Source organism: Oncorhynchus kisutch, linkage group LG15, assembly GCF_002021735.2.
Source record: "Oncorhynchus kisutch isolate 150728-3 linkage group LG15, Okis_V2, whole genome shotgun sequence".
Taxonomy (NCBI): domain Eukaryota; kingdom Metazoa; phylum Chordata; class Actinopteri; order Salmoniformes; family Salmonidae; genus Oncorhynchus; species Oncorhynchus kisutch.
In genome coordinates, this window is record NC_034188.2 from 53,453,781 (window position 1) to 53,479,677 (window position 25,897).

Sequence of the window (25,897 nt, forward strand, 5' to 3'; positions counted from 1 at the left end):
TGGTATAATTACAAAAATCTTAATATATCAGAAAGAAAAAACAATCTTAAGAAAGTAAATAATTAAACCACAAATCTCACACCATCCTCAAGCCTCAGATACATGAACACAAATCACTAATGTCCTTGTTACTATTCGTATCATCGGTAATATGAAAATAATGACATGTTTTTGTATTTACATACAAATTGCTTTTGATAAATTGGTTTGTGTTCTTTGTCAGTCTAATTCTACAATCATGCCCAGGTAAATGTCGGTAAATCAAGTGGGAAGGCAATTGAAAAAAGACATTTCCTTTTGGAAATTAAAATGTGTGGTATTTTTGCCCCCCAAAAATATATGAACAACAATACATAATTAATTGAAATTCAGATTTAAACCAGTAAAACCATCAAATATGATAAAGACTAAAATAGAAGGGGAAAAAAACGTGGCGGAACAATCACAAAAACAGTCGTCACAACAGGGCAGAGGAAAAATATATTACTCTCACATCTCTTCGGACTTTAGTCATTACAATGGGATAGCGATGTGTGGGTTTGACCAGTTCTGGACTCTGTTACCGTATGTTTTGTTGTCTTTGTCACCACGGTTACTGTTCCCTTCTTTGTTGTAGTAACATTCTCCTCAGACACCTCGTGGGTGGAGAACTGCATGCTTGGCATCTGGAGCCGGAAGGTACCAGCAGTTTCATCTAAACCCTGGCACTGGAGCGAGGATCTGCTACCCTGGGGAGAACCTTCTGGTGTAATGTGGAGGATTCCTGTCGAGTGGGGTTTCAGGTTGAATTTGGGGGCCTTGAACCAGGTTGACTGCTCTCCTTCTTCCATCTCCTTTTTGCTGCTCTCAGCCATTGCCTGCCCCCTAGACTTCCCTGGTACAAAACCAATGGAGACCATGGGCGTTTGGGATTCTGAACTATCCCGATCTAGCATTTCTGTCCTGGCCGATGAGGACACCACATTGTCTTGAGTTTCCTCCTCTCCTTTTGCTGTCTTCTTCTTAAATCCCGGGAAGGACATTTTGCCTAAATTCACTTTCGTCCCCTTGGTTTCTCCGTCAGTTCCTGAGGACTCATTGACAAGCTTAGCACTCATTTCAAGGTCCTCTTCTCCACTGCCTATTATTGAATATGGCGAGGAGAACTCTATCTTTGGAAGCTTGAGCTTCCCTAACTTAACTTTATCCTCCTTGGATTCATTCTGGAATGTTGGATCTTTCTCACCATTGAGGCTGGAACTAGACCCCTCACCTTTTAGGGTTACATCAAATGAACTTGTTTTGCCCGGAGAGAAGGTGACTTTGGGCATTTTTAGCATTGCTCCCTTTGACTTGTCATCTCCATCCACATCTCCGTCAATGCTCAAAGCAGCACTGTTTTCCTTGGATCCTGACTTTCCAAACGATGGCTTCATTTTGATCTTTGGCATTTTGATGTTTGCCTCTCCAGACTCGACACTGGTGGACATAGTGGACATAGTGGAGTGGTCTGTTTGGGGATTCACCAAAACAAATACAGCCTTTTTAACTTTGGGCATTTTAGGGCCTTCATACTCAACCTCTGGGTCCTTCAAATGTACTCTGGCTCCAAGTGAAGAAATAGCAGGTAAAGCCACCCCGAACTTGGGTATTTTCATTTTTTGTCTCGTACTTGTATCTGCCCCATGGTCCCCAGTTTGAGATGCTCCAATATCAAAGTCTGTATCTGGTATTTTGGGGGATTTGATTCCAAGATGAGGTAATGTGAATCCATTCTCGGTGCTGGCATCTGTGCCAGTGGACTCGGCAGGGCCTTGTTTACTCTTCAGCCCCACAGGTATTTGAAACTTGATACCACCTTTGTCTTCTTGTTGTCCGCTGTTGATCTGTGCTCCTCCTTGGCCTGCTACTGAAGGACCTGAGATCTCCACATGAGGGAGTTTAAATTTTGGCAATTTGGCACTAATCTCTGGACCATGAGGTTCGCCCTCTTGGCTGGCTCCTTTGGATACTGAGAAGCCCACATCTGGGAGGAAGATGTTTGGCAACACAGAACCACCTGCCTCCGCATCTGCCTCCACATCCGCCTCCGCATCTGCCTCCGCATCTGCACCTTTGCCAAGCTTTGTCCTCTTAATCATAAATCTACCACTGACCCCTTCATTCTCTTTCTCAGTCTTCTTTGTGGCTGCATCTAATGCTTGATCTCCAGTGTTCTTCATTTTTTCCATTCCAATTTTGAATTTGGTGCCTTTGACTTTTGGCCCCTTAACTTTGGTACCAGAAGTTTTATGGTCTAAGTCAGGCAACTCTATTATTTTTCTGTCTTTCTTTCCCGCAACTTTGTGGAAGCCTATATCCAGCTCCAGATCTCCTTTTGGGCACTCTATGTCTATTGTTGGCATTTTGATTTTCATCTTATGGTCTCCCTTTGAATGGGAACCAGTTTTGTCTGAACTCTTCTCATGAACCTCGGCTCCATGGTTGGGGTTTCCAACATTCATGTCCAAATCAAGGTCGGGAGTTGTAAACTTTGGTAAGCCAATCGAAGGCATTTGAATCTTTGCTGCTGCCTCAGCGTTGGGCTGTTTGATTTCAGCATCAATGTCAGCAGATTTTCCCTTTGGCAATGTAATACCAATATTTGGCAGTTTGATTTCTGGCATCTTATATCTTCCACCCTCACCTTCAATTTCCAATTCAGGTGCATTAACATCTACACTTTTTCCTTTTGGAAGTGATATGTCTACCTTTGGCATTTTCACATGTGGCATCTCGAATTTTCCTCCTTCGACTTCCATTTCTGGTGCTCTAATTTCTCCAAACGTTCCTTTCGGAAGGGATATATCTACCTTTGGCATTTTGAATTTTCCTCCCTCTGCCTGAATTTCCATCTCTGGTGCTTTAATCTCTCCAGTTTTTCCTTTGGGAAGTGATACATCAATGTTTGGCATTTTCATATATGGTATCTTGAATTTTCCACCTCCTTCCATTTCCATTTCTGGTGTACTGATTTCTCCAGACTTTCCCTTCGTAAGTGATAAGTCTACCTTTGGCATTTTCATATGTGGCATTGTGAATTTTCCTCCCTCTCCATGAATTTCCATTTCTGATCCTTCAATGTCTCCAGTTTTTCCTTTTGGAAGTGATATACCTATATTTGGTGTTGTCATATGTGGCATCTTGAATTTCCCACCCTCTCCTTCAATGTCCATCTCTGGTCCTTCAATTTCTCCACCTTTTCCTTTGGGAAGTGATATATCAATGTTTGGCATTTTCATATGTGGCATCTTAAATCTTCCACCCCCTCCTTCAATTTCCATCCCTGGTCCTTCAATTTCTACACTTTTTCCTTTGGGAAGTGATATATCAACATTTGGCATTTTCATATGTGGCATCTTGAATTTTCGTCCTTCCATTTCCATTTCTGGTGCACTGATGTCTCCAGACTTTCCCTTCGTAAGTGATAAGTCTACCTTTGGCATTTTCATATGTGGCATCTTGAATTTTCCTCCATTTCCCTCAATTTCCAAATTAGGTTCATGAACAACACCCGTTTTTCCTTTTGGAAGTGATATACCAATATTTGGCATTTTCATATGTGGCATCGTGAATTTTCCTCCCTCTCCATGAATTTCCATTTCTGATCCTTCAATGTCTCCAGTTTTTCCTTTTGGAAGTGATATACCAATATTTGGTGTTGTCATATGTGGCATCTTGAATTTCCCATCCTCTCCTTCAATGTCCATCTCTGGTCCTTCAATTTCTCCACCTTGTCCTTTAGGAAGTGATATATCAATGTTTGGCATTTTCATATGTGGCATCTTGAATTTTCCTCCATCTCCCTCAATTTCCAAATTAGGTTCATGAACAACACCAGTTTTTCCTTTTGGAAGTGATATACCAATATTTGGCATTTTAATATGTGGCATTGTGAATTTTCCTCCCTCTCCATGAATTTCCATTTCTGATCCTTCAATGTCTCCAGTTTTTCCTTTAGGAAGTGATTTATCAATGTTTGGCATTTTCATATGTGGCATCTTGAATTTTCGTCCTTCCATTTCCATTTCTGGTGCACTGATGTCTCCAGACTTTCCCTTCAGAAGTGATAAGTCTACCTTTGGCATTTGAATTTGTGGCATCTTGAATTTTCCTCTCTCTCCATGAATTTCCATTTCTGGTCCTTCAAAGTCTCCAGTTTTTCCTTTTGGAAGTGATATACCAATATTTGGTGTTGTCATATGTGGCATCTTGAATTTTCCTCCCTCTCCACGAATTTCCATTTCTGGTCCTTCAATTTCTCCACCTTTTCCTTTGGGAAGTGATATATCAATTTTTGGTATTTTCATATATGGTATCTTGAATTTTCCTCCTCCTTCCATTTCCATTTCTGGTGCACTAATTTCCCCAGATTTTCCTTTTGGAAGTGATATATCAACATTTGGCATTTTCATATGTGGCATCTTAAATCTTCCACCCCCTCCTTCAATTTCCATCCCTGGTCCTTCAATTTCTACACTTTTTCCTTTTGGAAGTGATATATCAACATTTGGCATTTTCATATGTGGCATCTTAAATTTTCCACCTCCTTCCATTTCCATTTCTGGTGCACTGATTTCTCCAGACTTTCCCTTTGTAAGTGATAAGTCTACCTTTAGCATTTTCATATGTGGCATCTTGAATTTTCCTCCATCTCCCTCAATTTCCAAATTAGGTTCATGAACAACACCCGTTTTTCCTTTTGGAAGTGATATACCAATATTTGGTGTTGTCATATGTGGCATCTTGAATTTCCCACCCTCTCCTTCAATGTCCATCTCTGGTCCTTCAATTTCTCCACCTTTTCCTTTGGGAAGTGATATATCAATGTTTGGCATTTTCATATGTGGCATCTTAAATCTTCCACCCCCTCCTTCAATTTCCATCCCTGGTCCTTCAATTTCTACACTTTTTCCTTTGGGAAGTGATATATCAACATTTGGCATTTTCATATGTGGCATCTTGAATTTTCGTCCTTCCATTTCCATTTCTGGTGCACTGATGTCTCCAGACTTTCCCTTCGTAAGTGATAAGTCTACCTTTGGCATTTTCATATGTGGCATCTTGAATTTTCCTCCATTTCCCTCAATTTCCAAATTAGGTTCATGAACAACACCCGTTTTTCCTTTTGGAAGTGATATACCAATATTTGGCATTTTCATATGTGGCATCGTGAATTTTCCTCCCTCTCCATGAATTTCCATTTCTGATCCTTCAATGTCTCCAGTTTTTCCTTTTGGAAGTGATATACCAATATTTGGTGTTGTCATATGTGGCATCTTGAATTTCCCACCCTCTCCTTCAATGTCCATCTCTGGTCCTTCAATTTCTCCACCTTTTCCTTTGGGAAGTGATATATCAATGTTTGGCATTTTCATATGTGGCATCTTAAATCTTCCACCCCCTCCTTCAATTTCCATCCCTGGTCCTTCAATTTCTATACTTTTTCCTTTGGGAAGTGATATATCAACATTTGGCATTTTCATATGTGGCATCTTGAATTTTCGTCCTTCCATTTCCATTTCTGGTGCACTGATGTCTCCAGACTTTCCCTTCAGAAGTGATAAGTCTACCTTTGGCATTTGAATTTGTGGCATCTTGAATTTTCTTCCCTCTCCATGAATTTCCATTTCTGGTCCTTCAAAGTCTCCAGTTTTTCCTTTTGGAAGTGATATATCAATATTTGGCATTTTCATCTTGAATGTTCCTCCTTCTCCTTCCATTTCAATTTCTGGTGCACTGATGTCTCCAGACTTTTCCTTCGGAATTGATAAGTCTACCTTTGGTATTTTCATATGTGGCATCTTCAATTTCCCCCCCCCTCCCGGAATTTCCATGTCTGGTCCTTCAATCCCTCCACTTCTTCCTTTGGGAAGTGATATAGCAATATTTGGCATTTTCATATGTGGCATCTTGAATTTTCCACCTTCTCCTTCAATGTCCAATACAGGTGCATTAACATCTCCACTTTTTCCTTTTGGAAGTGATATGTCTACATTTGGCATTTGCATATGTGGTATCTTACATTTCCCATCCCCTCCTTCAATTTTCATTTGTGGTCCTTCAATGTCTCCAATTTTTCCTTTCGGAAGTGATATATCAATATTTGGCATTTTCATATATGGCATCTTGAATTTTCCACCTTCTCCTTCCATTTCTGGTGCACTGATGTCTCCATGGTTTCCCTTCGGAAGTGAGAAGTCTACCTTTGGCATTTTCACATGTGGCATTTTGAAATTTCCGCCCCCTCCTTCATTTTCCATCTTTGGCCCTTCAATCCCTCCATTTTTTCCTTTGGGAAGTGATATATCAAAATTTGGCATTTCCATATGTGGCTTCTTGAATTTTCCACATTCTCCTTCAATTTCAACCGTGGATACATCAATTTCTCCATGTTTTACTTTTGGAAGTGATATGTCTACCTTTGGCATTTTAATGCCAGGCATCTTGAATTTTCCACCCCCTCCCTCAAGTTTCACTTTGGATGCATCAATGTCACCAGTTTTTCCTATAGGACGTGATACATCTATATCAGGCATTTTGATGTTTGCCATTTTAAATTTGCCTCCCTCCCCGTCAATGTTTGTTTCATGCTTGACTTTAGGCAGAGTTACATCTAGATCAATATGGGGGGCTGATACATCAATAGTTGGCATTTTAGGGATTTTCAGGTTTCCTTCATAACCACTGATGTCAGCCTCAGATACATCTGGGATTAACATTTCTTGCTCAGATGTCTTGGCAGCTGGCAAGGATATCTCCACTGATGGCATTTTGACCTTTCCTTTAGCTTCTAGTTCAGCACTGGGCCCACTCCTGTCAAAGTCTGTCTCCTTTGAGCCAAACCCTGGCATGGAGAACTTGGGCATTTTGATTGTAACATCAGGTGCATGAAAGCCAGCTTTCCCTTCCATTCCACTATCCAATGAGGCATCTATCTCTCCCTCTGGTAGTTTACCTTTAGGAGATGACTTCTTAAACTTTGGGAATTTTAGTCTATATTTTCTATTTGTTTTGTCTGCTGGATTTTCTACACTGATCCCTGGCGTTGGAATGTCAACTTTCCCCTTTTCTGTCTTGATTTCCACATCAGGGCTGGCTATTGATACATCTTTCTTAGATATTCCAAAAGTTGGCATTTTCATTTTGGGCTTCCTTAGTTTACCTTTTATTTTTCCATCTCCGCCTATTTCCACTGATGCTGGTCTGCCCTCACCATCCACTCGTGGGGGGCTAATATCAATATTGTCCTCTGTGCCATAGCCTTCTAGGTTTACATTTCCACTAGACTTTCTACCAAATTTAGGGAGAGAAAATCTTGGCATTTTGAGAGAGACATCTGGCATGTCAAAACTTGACCCAGAGGATGGCCTACCACCCTCTGCTTTTAGTAGCTCCATCTCTTCCCTATCATCTCCTTTAGCTTTTGACAGCCCAAAGTCTAAGTCAACCTTCGGTGCAGATATGTCTACCGTTGGCAGTTTAACAGTTGGTAACTTGACTCCACTCCTACGCTCTGCTTCAATTTTGGGCATTTCAAACTTCCCACCTTTGACTTCAAGGCCTTCTTTGACATCCCCCTCTGGGTGCTTCATCTTTGGTAGTGACACATCAAACTTGGGCATGTGAAACTTTCCTTTTTTCTCAGAATGTCCATCAATGTCTATTTCCCCTTCTGTTTTTCCTTTTGGAAGTGAAATATCAATCTTTGGCATTTCAATCTTTCCCCCTCTGGCTTTTGGACCTTCTACTTTGACTTCACCTTCAGGCAACTTCATTTTTGGAAGGGAAATGTCAATTGAGGGCATGTGAAACTTCCCCCCTTTGCCACCATGCCCCTCAACCTGAATATCTCTTTCAGTTTTCCCTTCAGGAAGAGAAATATCAATGTTAGGCATATGTATTTTACTGCCTTTGCCTTCCGGTCCTTCTAGTTTGATGTCCCCCTCTGGGAGCTTCATTTTTGGTAGCGATACATCAAACTTGGGCGTATGAAACTTTCCTCCTTTTCCAGAATGTCCTTCTATGTCAGTTTCTCCCTCTGCTTTTCCTTTTGGAAGTGAAATATCAATTGTTGGAATTTCAAACTTTCCACCTTTGGCTTCAGGGCCTTCTACTTTGACTTCACCCCCAGGTAACTTCATTTTTGGAAGAGAAATGTCAAGTGAGGGCATGTGAAACGTTCTCCCTTTACCACCATGCCCCTCAACCTCAATATCACTTTCTGCCTTCACCTTTGGAAGAGAAATGTCAATATTAGGCATATGTATTTTACTGCCTTTCACTTCTGGACCCTCTAATTTAATGTCACCATCTTTTGACTTCATTTTTGGTAAGGACATGTCGAATGTGGGCAAGTGAAACTTTCCTTTTTTCTCAGAATGTCCATCAATGTCTATTTCCCCTTCTGTTTTTCCTTTGGGAAGTGAAATATCAATCTTTGGCATTTCAAACTTTCCACCTTTCACCTCAGGGCCTTCTAGGCTGACTTCCGCTTCTGGTGTCTTCATTTTTGGAAGTGATATATCCAATGCTGGCATTTGGAACTTGCCTCCTATTCCAGAATGTCCTTCAGTGTCAATCTCACCCTTTCCCTTGGGAAGGGAAAAGTCCATTTTTGGCATATGAAACTTTTCTCCTTTGAGGTCTGGTCTTTCGAAACTGACATCTGGTTCTGGTGACTTTATTTTTGGAAGGGAAACGTTGAATGTTGGCATATGAAATCGTCCTCCTTTACCAGAATGTCCTTCAATGTCAATTTCCCCCTCCATTTTTCCTTTGGGTGGTAAAATATCAGTCGATGGCATTTCAATCTTTCCCCCTTTGGCTTTTGGACTTTCTACTTTGACTTCACCCTCAGGCAACTTCATTTTTGGAAGGGAAATGTCAATTGAGGGCATGTGAAACTTCCCCCCTTTGCCACCATGCCCCTCAACCTCAATATCTCTTTCAGTTTTCCCTTCAGGAAGAGAAATATCAATGTTAGGCATATGTATTTTACTGCCTTTGCCTTCCGGTCCTTCTAGTTTGATGTCCCCCTCTGGGAGCTTCATTTTTGGTAGCGATACATCAAACTTGGGCGTATGAAACTTTCCTCCTTTTCCAGAATGTCCTTCTATGTCAGTTTCTCCCTCTGCTTTTCCTTTTGGAAGTGAAATATCAATTGTTGGAATTTCAAACTTTCCACCTTTGGCTTCGGGGCCTTCTACTTTGACTTCACCCCCAGGTAACTTCATTTTTGGAAGAGAAATGTCAAGTGAGGGCATGTGAAACGTTCTCCCTTTACCACCATGCCCCTCAACCTCAATATCACTTTCTGCCTTCACCTTTGGAAGAGAAATGTCAATATTAGGCATATGTATTTTACTGCCTTTCACTTCTGGACCCTCTAATTTAATGTCACCATCTTTTGACTTCATTTTTGGTAAGGACATGTCGAATGTGGGCAAGTGAAACTTTCCTTTTTTCTCAGAATGTCCATCAATGTCTATTTCCCCTTCTGTTTTTCCTTTTGGAAGTGAAATATCAATCTTTGGCATTTCAATCTTTCCCCCTTTGGCTTTTGGACCTTCTACTTTGACTTCACCTTCAGGCAACTTCATTTTTGGAAGGGAAATGTCAATTGAGGGCATGTGAAACTTCCCCCCTTTGCCACCATGCCCCTCAACCTGAATATCTCTTTCAGTTTTCCCTTCAGGAAGAGAAATATCAATGTTAGGCATATGTATTTTACTGCCTTTGCCTTCCGGTCCCTCTAGTTTGATGTCCCCCTCTGGGAGCTTCATTTTTGGTAGCGATACATCAAACTTGGTCATTTGGAACTTGCCTCCTTTTCCAGAATGTCCTTCAGTTTCAATCTCACCCTTTCCCTCGGGAAGGGAATAGTCCATTGTGGGCTTATGAAACTTCCCTCCTTTGACACTCGGTCCTTCTAAACTGACATATTCTTCTAGTGACTTCCTTTTTGGAAGGGAAACGTTGAATGTAGGCATATGAAATCGTCCTCCTTTTCCAGAATGTTCTTCAATGTCAATTTCTCCCTCCATTTTTCCTTTGGGAAGTGAAATATCAGTCGATGGCATTTCAATCTTTCCCCCTTTGGCTTCGGGGCCTTCTACTTTGACTTCACCTTCAGGCAACTTCATTTTTGGAAGAGAAATGTCAACCGAGGGCATGTGAAACTTGTCCCCTTTGATTGCATGTTCCTTAGCTTCTCCTTCCATTTTTCCTTTTGGAAGAGAAATGTTCATCGTTGGCATATTAATGTTCCCCCCTTTGACTTCAGGGCCTTCTAGGCTGACTTCACCATCTGGTGTCTTCATTTTTGGAAGTGATATATCAAATGCTGGCATTTGGAACTTGCCTCCTTTTCCAGAATGTTCTTCAGTGTCAATTTCTCCCTTTCCTTTTGGAAGGGAAAGGTCAATTGTTGGCATCTGAAACTTTCCTCCTTTGAGGTCTGGTCCTTCTAAAAGGATATCTGCTTCTGGTGACTTCATTTTTGGAAGGGAAATGTCAGAATCTCCTTCAACTTTGATGTCACCTTCCGCTTTTACTTTTGGTACTGAAATGTCAATTTTAGGCATGTGAAACTTCCCTCCTTTGACTTCAGGTCCCTCTGTGTTAACCTTACCCTCTGGTGACTTAAATTTCGGGAAAGAAATGCCAAATTTGGGCATCTTAAACTTTCCCCCTTTACTGACATGGCCTTCAACATGAACTTCTCCCGCTGTTTTGCCTTTTGGAAGGGACACATCGAAATTTGTTATCTCGACCTTTCCCCCTTTGATTTCAGGGCCTTTTACTTTCGCTTTACCCTCTGGGAACTTCACTGTCGGAGGAGAAATATCAAGCGAAGGCATGTGAAACTTTCCGCCTTTAGATGCTTCTCCTTCAACGCTGATGTCAACTTCTGTTTTTCCTGTTGGAAGTGAACAATCTATAGTGGGCATATGAAATGTGATGCCTTTCACATCAGATCCTTCTATTTTCATGTCACCCTCTGCTGACTTTATTTTTGGAAGTGAGACATCAAATGAGGACATTTGAATCTTCCCTCTTTTTTCAGACTTTCCCTCAATGTCAATTTCGCTTTTTCCTTTGGGAAGTGAAATGTCTACTTGTGGCATGTAGAACTTTCCTCCTTTTACATCAGGCCCTTTTACATCGACTTCTGTTCCTGACGACCTCATTTTTGGAGGAGGAATGTCAATTGTGGGTGTTTTGAGCATTCCTTCTTTTCCTACATTTGAATCAATATTGACTTCACCCTCTGCTTTTCCTCTGGCAAGGGAAATATCAAGTGTGGGCATTTCTAACTTTCCCCCTTTCAATTCAGGTCCCTCTAAACTAGCATTGCCCAACATTTTAGAAAGAGAAACGTCACACGAGGGCATTTTGAACTTGCCTCCTTTTCCAGAATGTCCCTCAATGTTCATTTTCCCCTCTGTTTTTCCTTCAGGGAGAGATATGTCAGCATAGGGCATTTGAATTTTGCCACCCTTCACTTCAGGTCTTTCTACATTAATTTCTCTGTCTGATGACTTCATTTTTGGTAGAGAATTGTCAAATGTGGGCATCTGAAATGTACCTCCTTTTCCTAAATATCCTTCAATGTCCACCTCACCTCCCACTTTACCTTTCGGGCGTAAAAGGTCAACTTTTGGCATGTTGAACTCTCCTTTGACTTCAGGCCCCTCTATATTCATGTCCTCCTCTGAAGACTTGAATTTTGGAAGAGAAACATCGAAAGTTGGCATTTTGAACTTGCCTCCCTTTCCAATGTGTCCTTCCACATCAACATTTGCTTCTCCTGATGTCATCTTTGGCAGTGAAATGTCAACTGCTGGTAGGCTCATTTTTCCACCCTTTTCTGGACCTTCAATATCCATATCAGATGATCCAATCTTTGGTAGGGAGATGTCAGTTTTTGGCATGGATATATTTGGCCCTTTAAAAAAGGGTCCCTCTATCTCGTCTGGCACTCTACTCCGGGTGTCCAGCTGCAGATCGATGTTGGGTGCAGAGATGTCAATAGCTGGCATTTTAATGCCAGACAGGCCTGTTGACCCTTCAACTCCTTCAGCTAAACCTTTTGCTTTTATCTCACCATCAATTTCATCAGAGGGTCGGGCTGAGGGGAGTCCTAGTGAAAGCTCTACCTCTCGGTGCATAAACTTTGACCCCTTCTTGACTTTCACTTCTGGTTTCTGTAAGTTGACTTCCTTGTTTCCAGATGGCGAACTGAATTCCACTGAGGGTGGTGTGAATTTGACATCTGGAGGTTTCAGCTCCAGAGACCCTTCAGACAAGGCAGTGTCCGATGTTGTCTTTTTTGTTTTAGGGAAATGAATTCCGAACCTGTGGCCCTTTCCTTTGACTTTGACCTTAGCTCCAGGCACATCTGGCAGGGAGACGTCAGCCTGTCCCTCTGGTTGCGTCATGTCAACTTCTCCTGTAGCCACCTCAGCACCCTTTGCGTTTATCCTGGGACACCTTATCATCCTCTTCTTCCTGCCAGTGGCGACCACTCCTCCATGCTGCTCAGTTCCCTCTGCCTTCCCATCCTTCCTCAGCTTGAACTTGGGGAAGGCAAACTCCACGTCGACGGGGTTGAGCTCCACTTTGGAAGGCGATCCCTCCATCTCCAACTCTGCTCCAGTGCTCCCTTTCTTGTTTTCCTTCAGCCTTTTCAATCCAAAACGTCCTCCCCTCTTTTTCTTCGCTTTGAAAGGTTTGATGCTCTTGACACTCTGCAACAGACATGCAAGTATGAGTTAGGTGGACATGAACCTGATGAATCTGGAATAACCAGTTCTATATCTCAATGCCAAATTGGCAATTACAAATACGATCATAGCCGTACCATTTTCTGCATCTTGGTTTTGGGTCCTTTCAGTTCCAAGCTGGTGGTGCCAGGGTGCATGGTGACATCAGCGCCAGCGATGGTCCTCTTCAGGAAAAAGGAGACTTTATAAGGCTCTGCACACTGCAAGATCTTCAGGGCATCCTCATACTTCACATTGTCAAAGTAGACTCTTGCACTGAGCAACTGATCTCCTGCAAGGAAACCAATCATCAGCCAGACAAAAGTTAATGTGCACACAGCACAAATGAGATAAAGAGAACAGGGGGAAACATGGAAGTCTTATAGTTGTGGTTTGCTTTTGACAATCAAAGGAAGGGTGTGACAGGGCATGGCATTTTGATGTTTACATTTTATACGCACAAGATAATGTACCGTTTGCACGTCAGAACAGGTGATTGATCAATGACATTACTTGCAATAAATTACACACTACACTTAATGGAAGTTACACAGGGAAGGGATACAGATGGGGAGAAACAAGATGATTTCAACATTGCATTTTTTTCAGTTATTTCTAAGTATGGAATGAATTTATGTTTGAATAGTTTACTGTTTAACATTCTCATTTCTATTTCTATCTATTAAACTAGTCCATAACTAATTTACCTCAGCTGTGTCTCATGGCTTTATATTCATGCGACTCTAATCTCCCCGTCCAGTTACCTTGCTGGAGGCTAAGATGCTTTGCTGCAGTGGAGTCTTTAAGGACGTCCTTAATGAAGAGGCCTCGCTCCCCTCCACCTGTGACACTGTAGCCACTGGCTCCAGCCTCAGCCTCTGTCTCTACCACAACCTCTACCTCCTCAGATGCAGTCTCCTCCTGTACAGACACACCAGAGGAGAGTGTTTCCTCACAAAGTCCATTGTCATGTTGTGTTGCTACCATGCTGTTTTCATGTGTTGCTGCCATGCTTTGTTGTCTCGGGTCTCTTTTTATGTAGTGTTGTGGTATCTCTCTTGTCGTGATGTGTGTTTTGTCCTATATTTTTATTTTTTATTTTTTATTTTTTGTGCCAGTCCCCGTCCCCACAGGAGGCCTTTTGCCTCCCGGTTGGGCGTCATTGTAAATAAGAATTAGTTTTTAACTTGCCTCGTTAAATAAAGGTTCAATTAAAATAAATAATAATAAATACAATGAAGGTCTCGTCTTCAGATGTGAACAGTAGAATGGCATGCGATTCTGAGTGTTTTCTAGGCCTGTGTAAATGTTCCTGTTTCATGAGTATTAGTGGTTTCTTGGCTCTTTACCACTGCTTGGGCATCTGTTGAAGAATCCATCTCCGCTTGGGCCAAACGAAACGACTCTTTCAGGTGACTTCTCTTCAGACTCAGCACCTGTTTCAGCTCTGCATGCAGTTTCTCTTTCTGAACCTAAAAAGAAGGAAGCATTGTGTCTGTGTTGATGGCTCAGTTGATTGGACCATGATAGTAATAGGGTGATAGTAGTATGGGTTCAAATCCAGCATGGGCCACATACAATATAGGTTATTGTGTGTTAACTGTAAGATACAAGTATTTGACAGGTAAATGACTTTGTAAGCATAGGGGATTGAAACCCAATGAGCTTGGTGTGTGTGTATATGTGTGTGCTTGCGCTAACTGAATTAGCCAATGAACGCTTTGGGATATGGAGAGAAAAGACCTATTAGGGATTGACAGAATACCTTCATTATAGCCACACTCTTGAGACTAGAGAAATTATTTCTCTCATCACATGGGCTTTGACATACTCCATAAGCTCTGTGTTAGCTGCAGCCCTGACCCCAACCTCACTGACTGAAGTACAATGACACAATCAAAACCTGCTGAGGTCATTCCATTCCCCCGGCTGCTTCTGTCAACATAAACAACCATTCATTTAGCCAAGCTCAGCAGAGATACCACATCTTCATACAGCAGGTGGCAGGGCACAGTGGCAACAACAATTGACCTGTTGTGTTAGCACACCTCAAAAATATGCTGGGGAACTAGAGGATATGTCTGAAATGGTTCAAACATTTTTTTTATAGGATATACGAGTGATGTGAAAATATTATACACCAGTAAGTGCATGTCCATAAACACACAATATATTGTTTTGCTTTCCTTATTTATATTTAGACCTCTCCCATGTACCTAATTCTGAGTATCAGCTCCTCCTCTCAGACGCTATAGGATCCCTACATGTAAGCTGAACAGGTCTAAGCACTCCTTCATTCCCATGTCTATCTTAAAATGAGCTGGGTTAGTAAGCCACGGACAGAATGTGAGGGTAATGTGCAATATGTATTATGTATGTGAAGTGTACAGCGTGCACGACAGGGGTAACATGCAATGTATGCATTATGCTGAGTGTGTAATGCACAGTGTCTATTTTGTATGTGTGTCGAAGACCATTTTCTTGGGTCTTTTTCTTTCCTATCCCATCCTTCCAGGGCTTGAGTGTGTTAGGATATCCAAACAGTCTCCACTTACCACTCTCTCCGGGCTCTCCTGGTCCTCTGGGGAGGCACTGTGGTGAGGGTTGGCGTGGGGGGAGGTGGGAGGCCTGTCCGAAGGGGGAGACCGCCTTTTGTCTTTTACCTGGCTCAGTAGAGGAGATACCAAGTTCAACAGGTCAGTAAACAGCACTGTAGTACACCACCTCAGGTATGGTAAATAGCGTGTCTGGAACAAGTGAAAGACAGATAGTGGCTACTCACGGCTGGTTCTCTGGCCTGGGTAGATACATGACTTTCTTCCAATTCTCTGTCAGAGTCTGCAAACAGGAGGAGATTATGTCAATGTTGACGTGTGACGCACTGACAAGAGGGCAGAGGTCAACAAGACTATATCACTTGACCCCACTGACACATTGGCATGATATAAGGTCATGGATACAGCACATGGACACACACATGCATATACTGTAAGATTATACCTTCTCTATTTTATATTTTTTTTTCGCTTGACGCAGGTATTGCGGCATGCCCATGGATTTCCAACCATTTGGTTTAGTGACCGGCCTCTCAGACTGCGGTGCATTGCTATGGCACTCTTGGAATTATTTCCATGGTTTTGCATATCCCTGCACCAACCACCCTAGCCCCTCAATAGCCCTCTACTTATAGGCAGGAGGCACTTGACTTTTTTGCTGGTCCCCAGCAATGTCATGCGTGTCCTACCCTTTTGGTTTCATGTGATGGCTTTTTGATCAGTCTTGGCATGTGTGTTTATGCATGTGTGTGTGTTTGTCAAGTGGGGGGATCCAGTACTCAGTATCAGCGTATTTCTCATGCCTCTATCGGGGGTGTCAGAGTGTCGGGTATCTCAGCCGGTCACGAGAACAAATTACAGACATTCAGAGTGCTCCTGCCCAGGATGGCTAAACGTTGTGAAAGCAGGGACACCCGCCTTGGATAGTATGCTTCATGAGTACTGGACATTGCAATAATAAGGCTGTTACGCATCTGATCTATTATGATCTGTACAATGTTAATACCGGTATCAAGAAATAACTAAATGGCTCTAACTTCTCGACATAGCTAAATTAAACAAACTTTATTGAGCTGATTTAAAAACATGAAATACTTAAGAGCTTGTATCCATAATATCCAGGTAAAGCAGAGTTCAAATTATACATTATACATTTTGGGAGATCTCTATTTTTTTCATGCGACCTCCTACTGTATGCGTGCAAGCTTTTACTTGAATATTTAACACTGTAGCAGTAGGCTACAAATGGCATTTTAAACAAATAGGCGAATGGTTAAATTGGAATTATTTAGAGACCCCCTGCCCACCCTGCCCCCCCCCCTTCCCCCACCATAATATGTGTATGAGTGAAAGAAGCAGCTGACCGAGAGTGCTCCCTGCTCTGCACAGTGAGTGCTCCACATAGGTCAGACCACTTTCTTTATATAGAGCCAGCTCTCTCTGACCCACATCTGCATGCTTACTACTGACTGATCTATACGGCTTGGATCCCTTCCATTCAGCTTAGAGGGAGCTGCAGACTACAGTCCAACACAGCAAAACAACCTAACCTCCAATCTGGCAACCCATCTACTTCGTTGCGCATTTTGGGATTGACGTTCTGTGGTAAACCAAAAGGTTACGAATTAACGTTGGAGGAGGACATGGTACTGTCTGCGTGCGTCTGTTCTCGTGAAATGTTCAGCTGGTCAGATTTGGTGTCCTCAATGTTCTCAATGTCTTTTTAAATCCATTGGTCCTATACATTGAGACATTGCACCTAATTTGTCAAAAAAGGTTCACGGGATTAGGTTTCCCTCTATTAGATTTGACAATGAAGTAACAGACCTTGACTTGGTGGTCAGCTATTTGCTACTAGGATTTGGGAAAGGACAGGACAGTTCACTACCATTCTCCCAGCATCAAACAGCCTGATCCCAGTCTCCGCAGGGTATCAGCCAGGACCCTAGTTAGAAACGGGATAAGAATGGGATCTTGTGACGTGTGGCTTTGTTTTTGGCGGATTGTGCAACAGCGACTACAATGCCAGAGTAACGATAGTGATATGAGCTATCTAATCTCCAATGAAGCAATATCTTATTCAATTATAATTGGAATATGTTTCTATTTGGCTACACTGTGGAGTGGTTATGAAGTCAGGTTCCTGCACAACGGAACACATAGACCTACCCTTTTCTATCATAGTGTTTGATACTGGAATTGTCTTTCTGAACAAGAATATTGTTCAAGGCAAAGAACAACAAGCAAAGAGAACAAACAACCAGATCTAGAGAGGTCTCAGGGACATGCTTTCAGCAGTGGAGACCAGGCAGTTTCACTCACAGCGTGCCAACAAATACACAGTGTGGGTATAGTATGTATTAGGAAATGGGCCTAATATATTCACCTTATGAATATTTAAATGTCCCCACATACAGTAAACATAGCTTTGATACGAAGCCCTGTGTGTCTTGTTTGCTCTGTATATATTTTGCAGCAGTTGAATCCTAGGGGCTTCCAGGTCAGTCACTTTAGACACTGATTTGGCTAGTCATCTAGACACCATGTCCAAATACTAATGGAATTCTGCAGAGGATCAACTGTGCTTGTTTTTCTCCATCATTTGGAAAGTTACAGTAATTGGGTTAGCAACTAGGCAACTAAAAGAGTGTCATCTGAAGTTGCAAAAAAATCTATTTCCCTTGGACTGAGAACGTTGGAGAGTCATCTACTGTAACCATCACAGTCTACCAGAAGTTACCCCATATGTACAGCCATAGTATGTAGTATTAGGACACACACTTAGCAGCTACAGACCTGCTGTGTGGAGAAAGCTAACCTGATTGGTGCTAATTCAATGAGGGTCATGAGACCCAGGACGAAGAGAAAGGACCCTTTGTGTACAAGGACCCTTTGTTAATCAATACTATTTCGGTAATACGTTGACGTGCAAATATATCTACCAAATAGCATCAAGATTTACAGAGGAAAAAGTTGTACATTTGTGTACAACTCAGTGATAAAGTTACTCTAAAGCTATTGGATTTGAAAAACAGTTTATTCAAACAGTTCAATGCCGAGGCACATTATGAATCATGAAGAGAGCTCCTAAAACTGCTACATATAGATTTTAGTGTTACCAAATTCCCCCATCTGTTTTCGTCAGTTATTGATCTCTGCTTTCCCATGAAGATGAACTACTTCTACTAGAGGGGACCTATGCCAGCTTGAGTTGTGGTGAAAAAATCCAAAATGTATTCCCCCAACTGTGTCCAAAACAGACCCACGTTAGACTCCACAATCTTTGCTGCTGGTTGTTGTCAATTCCCTATTTAACAGGCCAATGAAGGGAAAGCCCTACTCAGCATAGCTGGCATTCCCAGAAATGTATCAGACGTACAGATTATATTGTTTTTTTTTAAAAACACTCCAGGACACTTTTGAATGTCTAAAACTAAACTGAAAGTATGTAGAAATTATAATGGAACTATACGTTTTCAAATAACTGCGCTTTTCTTCTGGCCCGCAAATGGCTTTTGATGAACAAATCGGTCCAGAGAAAAATCTGCGCTGCCCTCCGCTTCATTTTGAAATGTGACCCTAGAGCCAAAACTACTGCCCACTCCTGCTTTAAACTGATCATTTGGACCCAACTGTGCTACTGTTATACCATAAGGTACACAGATATACCCTCAGATACAATATCCTATTTAAAAACCGTACATTATGAAACAAGAGACATCTATAACTAATTGCGGTATATTAGATTCTTCACTAACAGTTGCCTTGGACTGTTAATAGGTCAGCATGTGGACAGAATCAGGTTTCAGTGTCTGTGTGACTTGTGAATAACTCAAATCAAATTTTATTGGTCACATACACATGGTTGCAGATGTTAATGCGAGTATAGCGAAATGCTTGTGCTTCTAGTTCTGACAGTGCAGTAATATCTAACAAGTAATCTAACAATTCCCCAACAACTAACTAATACACACAAACCTAAAGGGGTGAATGAGAATATGTACATACAAGTATGTGGATGAGCGATGGCCAAGCGGCATAGGCAAGGTGCAATAGATGGTATAAAATACAGTATATACTGTACATGTGATATGAGTAATGTAAGATATGTAAACATAATTAAAGTGGCATTATTTAAAGTGGCATTGTTTAAAGTGACTAGTGATTAATTTATTAAAGTGTCCAGTGATTGGGTCTCAATGTAGGCAGCAGCCTCTCTGAGTTAGTGATGGCTGTTTAGCAGTCTGATGGCCTTGAGACAGCTGTTTTTCAATCTCTTGGTCCCAGCTTTGACGCACCTGTACTGACCTCGCCTTCTGGATGATAGCGGTGTGAACAGGCCGTGGCTCAGGTGGTTGTTGTCCTTGATGATCTTTTTGGGCTTCTTGTGACATTGGGTGCTGTAGTTGTCATGGAGGGCAGGTAGTTTGCCCCAGTGATGCGTTGTGCAGACCATACCACCCTCTGGAGAGCCTTGCGGTTGAGGGCGGTGCAGTTGCCGTACCAGGCGGTGATACAGCCCGACAGGATGCTCTCGATTGTGCATCTGTAAAAGTTTGTGACAAGCCAAATTTCTTCAGCCTCCTGAGGTTGAAGAGGCACTGTTGCGCCTTCTTCACCACACTGTCTGTGAACACCAACAACAACGAGACAGCCAACAGGGAGGAGGTGAGGGCACTCGGAGTGTGGTGTCAGGAAAACAACCTTTCAGTCAACGTAAACAAAACAAAGGAGATGATCGTAGACTTCAGGAAACAGCAGAGGGAGCACTCCCCTATCCATATCGAAGAGACAGCAGTGGAGAAGGTGGAAAGTTTTAAGTTCCTGGGCGTACACATCACAGGCAAACTGAAATGGTCCACCCAGGAACTTAACATTTTCCACCTTCTCCACACACCCTTGTGAGGCCCCAGTGTTGAGGGTCAGTGAAATGGAGATGTTGTTTCCTACCTTCATCACCTGGGGGTGTCCCATCAGAAAGTCCACAACCCAACTGCACAGGGCGGAGTTGAGACCCAGAGACTCCAGCTTTTTTTTACCTTTATTTAACTAGGCAAGTCAGTTAAGAACAAATTCTTAATTTCAATGACAGCCCAGGAACAGTTGGTTAACTGCCTTGTTCAGGGGCAGAACAACAGATTTTTACCTTGTCAGTTCGGGGATTCGATCTTGCAACCTTTCGGTTACTAGTCCAACACTCTAAACACTAGGCTACCTGCCACCCCGAGGAGCTTGGAGGGTACTATGGTTTTGAATGCTGAGCTGTAGTCAATGAACCGCATTCTTACATAGGTATTATTTTTGTCAAGATGGGATAGGGCAATGTGCAGTGTGATGGTGATTGCGTCATGTGTGGACCTGTTGATGCGGTATGCAAACTGAAATGGGTCTAGGGTGGCCAGTAAGGTGGCAGAGATATGATCTTTGACGAGCCTCTCAAAGCACTCAATGAAGACAGAAGTGAGGACTACGGGGTGGTCATTTAGTTCAGTTATCTTTGCCTTCTTGGGTACAGGAACAATGGTAGCATCTTGAAGCATGTGGGGACAAAAGCCTGGGATAGGGAGCGATTGAATATGTCCGTAAACACACCAGCCAGTTGGTCTGCGCATGCTCTGAGGACGCGGCTAGGGATCCTGTCTGGGCCAGCAGTCTTGTGAGAGTTAACACGTTTAAATGTTTTACTCATGTCAGCCACGGAGAAGGAGAGGGGGAGGGTGCAGTCTTTGTTTGTGAGCCGCGATGGTGGCACTGTATTATCCTCAAAGCTGGCGAAGAAAGAGTTTAGTTTGTCTGGAAGCGTGACGTCGGTGTCCGTGACGTGGCTGTTTTGGTTTTTGTAGTCCGTATCTGAGCCGTTGAATTGTGACTCCACCATGTCCCTGTACCAGTATTATGCTTGTTTGATTGCCTTGTGGAGGGAATAACTACACTGTTTATATTCAGCCATAATTCCAGACCTCTTTCCATGGTTAAATGCGGTGGATCGCACTTTCAGTTTTGCGCGAATGCCGCCATCCAGCCACAGTTTCTGGTTAGGGTAGGTTTTAATCATCACATTGGGTACCACATCTCCAATGCACTTCTTTATAAACGCACTCACCGAGTCAGCGTATTGGTCAATGTTGTTCACTGAGGCTGACCAGAACATATTCCAGTCCGCATGATCAAAACAATCTTGAAGGGTGGCTTCCGATTGGTCAGACCAATGGTTGAATGGTTCTCGTCACTGGAACATCCTGTTTGAGTTTCTGCTTATAATACGGTATGAGCAAGATGGCGTCGTGGTCGGATTTGCCGAAGGGAAGACGGGAGAGAGCTTTGTATGCATCACGGAAGTTAGAGTAGCAGTGTTTGAGAGTATTAGCCCTGCGTGTCGTGCAATCAATGTGCTAATAGAATTTAGGTAGCCTTGTTCTGAAATTTGCTTGGTTAAAATCCCCAGCTACAATATATGTAGCCTCTGGATATATAGTTTACAGTTTACATAGAGTCCAGTGAAGTTCCTTGAGGGCTGTCTTGGTGTTCGCTTGAGGGGGAATGTACACAGCTGTGTCTATAACTGATGAGAATTCTCTTGGTAGGTCGGGTGAGCAGAAGGACCTGAGTTCCTGTATGTTGTTATGATTACACCATGAGTCGTTAATCATAAATCATACACCCCCGCCCATCCTCTTCCCAGAGAGGTGTTTATCTCTGTTGGTGCGATGCATGGAGAAGCCGGGTGGCTGAATCGATTCCGACAACATATCCCGAGAGAGCCATGTTTCTGTGAAACAGAGAATGTTACAATCTCTGATGTCTCTCTGGAAGGGAACCCTTGCTCGAATTTCGTCTACCTTGTTGTCAAGAAAACTGGAGTAGTTGGCGAGTAGTATACTCGGGAGTGGTGAGTGATGTGCACATCTACGGAGCCTGACCAGGAGGCTGATCCGTCTACCCCTTCTGCGGTGCCGATATTTTGGGTTGGCTACTGGGATTAGATCCATTGTCCTGGGTGGTGGTCCGAACAGAGGATCCGCTTCGGGAATGTTCTATTCCTGGTCGTAATGTTGGGAAATTGCCGTTGCTCTTATATCCAATAGCTCTTCCCGGCTGTATGTAAATAAAACTTAAGATTTCCTGGGGCAACAATGTAATAAATAATACATAAAAAAACAAAATACTGCATAGTTTCCTAAGAACTCGAAGCTGGTCTAAGCATGGAGTTAATCAGCCCCATGACTCAGGTGAGAGACATAGCATGGTAGTACCCAACCTGGATTCCTAAAGCATCACGTGCTCCCTGAACATGAATCAGACACTAGAGTCTTTGCAGAGTCTGTAGTCTCCTCAGAATTGTAAGGTGGAATCATGTAATGCACAACCTGAATACACAAAACTAAGATTGAACTGAATATGGGATTGAACTGAATATGGGATTATATGGGATTGTTTTAGCCAGTCACACTTATAAAGGCTCCTCATCCAGAATATGTCTTTGAAGAGGACTATGGGAACTGAAGATTAGAGATAGAGAGGGTCTTCTTGTCCTTTGAAAGCTCAGATGGAAAAATCACATCCTGAGGCGGACAGGAAATGCCTCTTTATAAACTGGAAACCGAGATATTTTGTGAGATAAATACTCAACAAGGAGGGCAAGACACAAACAACCCTCCTTCTCCCATGATAATGTCAAATATATCACTGTTGGGTGATGAATAAATGTATTTAAAGCACTGACATTCATTTTAAATTCAGTTTTTATCTGTGTATTTTGATGGCATTTTCCCTGTTTCTAACTGTGTTTCCTTCTGAGCTTCCCCAGCTTCCTCCAAATCGCCCAACCGCCTCTTGACCCTGTTACTTCCTCGTCTACTATCGACCCGCACCACTGCTCAAGAAACCTGTCGCTAGGAAACTGTAATAATTTGTTTTCTTATTTACATGAATTCATACTAACTCTGTCACACTACCTTACAGCTCAAAGAGAATAGGATTCCTATGATATTATACCCTGGTATCCTACACTTTCCCAGTAAATAAAAACTCTCATAAACGCTCATATTTACATAAAAATCAGTCTTGTGATATACAGTGGGGCAAAAAAGTATTTAGTCAGCCACCAATTGTGCAAGTTCTCCCACTTAAAAAGATGAGAGAGGCCTGTAATTTTCATCATAGGTACACTTCAACTATGACAGACAAAATGAGAAAAAAAATCCAGAAAATCACATTGTAGGATTTTTTTGAATTTATTTGCAAATTATGGTGGAAAATAAGTATTCGGACCACCACCCATTTTTTTCTAATTTTGTCTGCCATAGTTGAAGTGTACCTATGATGAAAATTTCAGGCCTCTCTCATCTTTTTAAGATACAGTCTGCCTATTTCAGACTGGATTTGGGGAGGGTGAGCTGCATGCATTACACTCTGCTACGCAGTGGCATAAACATCTATCTATAGTTTATCAACAACATTCATAACAGGTCCCTGCAGTGATGAAAACTCCAGAGCAGACTGTCCCCCCCCCCCCCCTCCCACCCCCGTGGATGGTGCTGGTGTCCCATTAACACGTTTGACCCCTCAGTCCTCAGAGGAATGGCAGGGGGATCACACACACAGACATTCAACACATGCCATCAAAGGGAGGAGAGGGCTATGGGAACACACACAGTTCAAAATCAGATAGGAGTTGTTACCGAACATCCTAACAAGCAGCCATGTAAGTTGTTACATTCATTGGCTGAGAAAGATTCAAAAAATAAACGTAACCTTAACGTTTTTAAGGTTTTTAAACCTTAACTACACAAAAAGACTCCCAACGCACACATTAACATCTCTAAAATGAACACATTCACATTTTTCCTAGGCAAACGGTCGCTAGTGGCCTGAGAACCAGAGGGAGGAAAAATAACTTGAAAATAACTTTTAGATTATACTTTTACGTAATACTTATATGCCTGTTACTGTCATTCAAACCTAGCCTTAACTCTGGGTGGGTCTTGCCCTCCATACCGAGTTTACCATTCTACCCAACTTGCCATGGCATACCAAGCTATTGGGCTGGGGTGCAACACTCAGATCCTGCGACCGGCAGGTTGCAGAAGTTGCCCGTGTGTAAAATGAAGATGGAGTGTTTGAAACAATCGCGTGCTGCTGCTACCTCGTCAATAATCTTTGCAAGCAGGAACAGCAGCAGACAGCAGCAATCCACAACGACCATGTTGAGCATATTGTATGGTAACATAGCCCTACGCTATCAACAATACCAGTGGCGTTTGTCCTTCTATACGGCCTGTGTACTTATCCAACAAATAATAGCTACGTTATCAATACCTAGCAATGTGCAGTGTCTCCAGACTTCAGTCTATGCTACACAACACAGTTAGACAAATGTTTTTAATAAAATAATGGGAGTGAAAGAACATTCTCAAACAACGATGCAGATAACTAGATGAACAGATATGACATGAACAAGACTGAAGTATATTATCACCAGTGGACATGATTCCATTCTGCACTATGTACAAACAGTTGAACAGCCATAACACCGAGGTTAAAAAAGTCCTGCCACGCTCCTAACCTGAGATACATGCACCACCGCACCTACCCACCACAACAATCCCACTCTTCCACATGTACTGTCCACAAACTTTCAGATCTAAGAAGTCACAATGAGTCCGAACTAAGACATTTCCACTGTAGTGAGATGGAGACTAATCCTACCTGGTTTATACCGCTGTCACAGTGTGCTACCTCCCTGGGTGAGAGATTCACCTGGTAGAAGATCTGAAATCACACACTGCTCTCTGTCAAACTCTCACTCACTCACTCTCTCCTGATCACCCTGTTACCAGCCAGCCTGTCCCTTCACTGAAACCTCAGTTGGGAAATCTGGACAAGCCCCATGGCATCTCTAGGTGGGACGTAACGAGAGTAATGATTGGACGAGGGCAAGGGGATGCCCCCATATTAGGAAGGTGAGGGGCAGGACTGTCAAGATAGGGGGGAGGAGGAAGGGGCCAAAAACTTTGACAGGATTCAGTCAGATTGTCATGAGCTTTCCTCTGCCTCATATTTGAGAAAAAGACTGGAGACCACTCTTCTTCAGCGACATGTAAACTACCTACCTGGCTGGCTGCTGGTGACATTGTTTAAATTCTCTGAGGAGTCAAACAAAGTGGAGGAATAACAAGAGGAATTATCTTCAGATCTGGGATAGCGGAGCTAATGTTGAGTGGCTATTTTTATCCCTCGAGATCAAAATAAGAACAGGCCTGGGGTCTTAATTTAGAGAAAGTGTGACTCTTCTGGGGAGAGCATCTGTTGTTGTGAGCTTAACACTGAGTGTACTGTGTGTATCTATGGCCTGTTATTAACGTCCCTGCTTGCAGAGCTGAGGTAGTCAAAGTGAGTGCTGTGGTGGTTCATAACCACCATGCCTGCATAGACATGGAGTAATACCATCCCCATTCTGCCAGCTGGACCCCCATGTGAGCCACACAGGTGGTCCCATCGAGCCCTGGCCAGGGACACAAGCCTGCCACTGAAGGCTGCCAGGGAGATCAAGCCGCT

At 42.6% G+C, this 25,897-nt stretch overlaps 1 protein-coding gene across 3 annotated transcripts; it reads right to left on the minus strand.

The window, feature by feature from the left end:
• Positions 1-25,180, minus strand: LOC109905462 (periaxin-like). 3 transcript variants are annotated; one of them, XM_031790499.1, is made up of 8 exons: positions 25,049-25,178; positions 15,568-15,623; positions 15,341-15,448; positions 14,135-14,257; positions 13,550-13,706; positions 12,884-13,077; positions 4,718-12,770; positions 1-3,973 (listed from the first exon to the last, which is right to left on the minus strand). In XM_031790499.1, the coding sequence occupies exons 4-8, from the start codon at positions 14,162-14,164 to the stop codon at positions 507-509; spliced, it is 11,901 nt and encodes a 3,966-aa protein (XP_031646359.1). In that variant the 5' UTR covers positions 14,165-14,257; positions 15,341-15,448; positions 15,568-15,623; positions 25,049-25,178; the 3' UTR covers positions 1-506. The 3 variants fall into 3 exon arrangements, with proteins under 3 accessions (XP_031646359.1, XP_020358428.2, XP_020358429.1); XM_020502839.2 differs by having other exon boundaries at positions 1-12,770; XM_020502840.2 differs by lacking the exons at positions 1-3,973; positions 4,718-12,770 and having other exon boundaries at positions 12,872-13,077; positions 25,049-25,180.
• Positions 25,181-25,897: the final 717 nt, after the last annotated feature.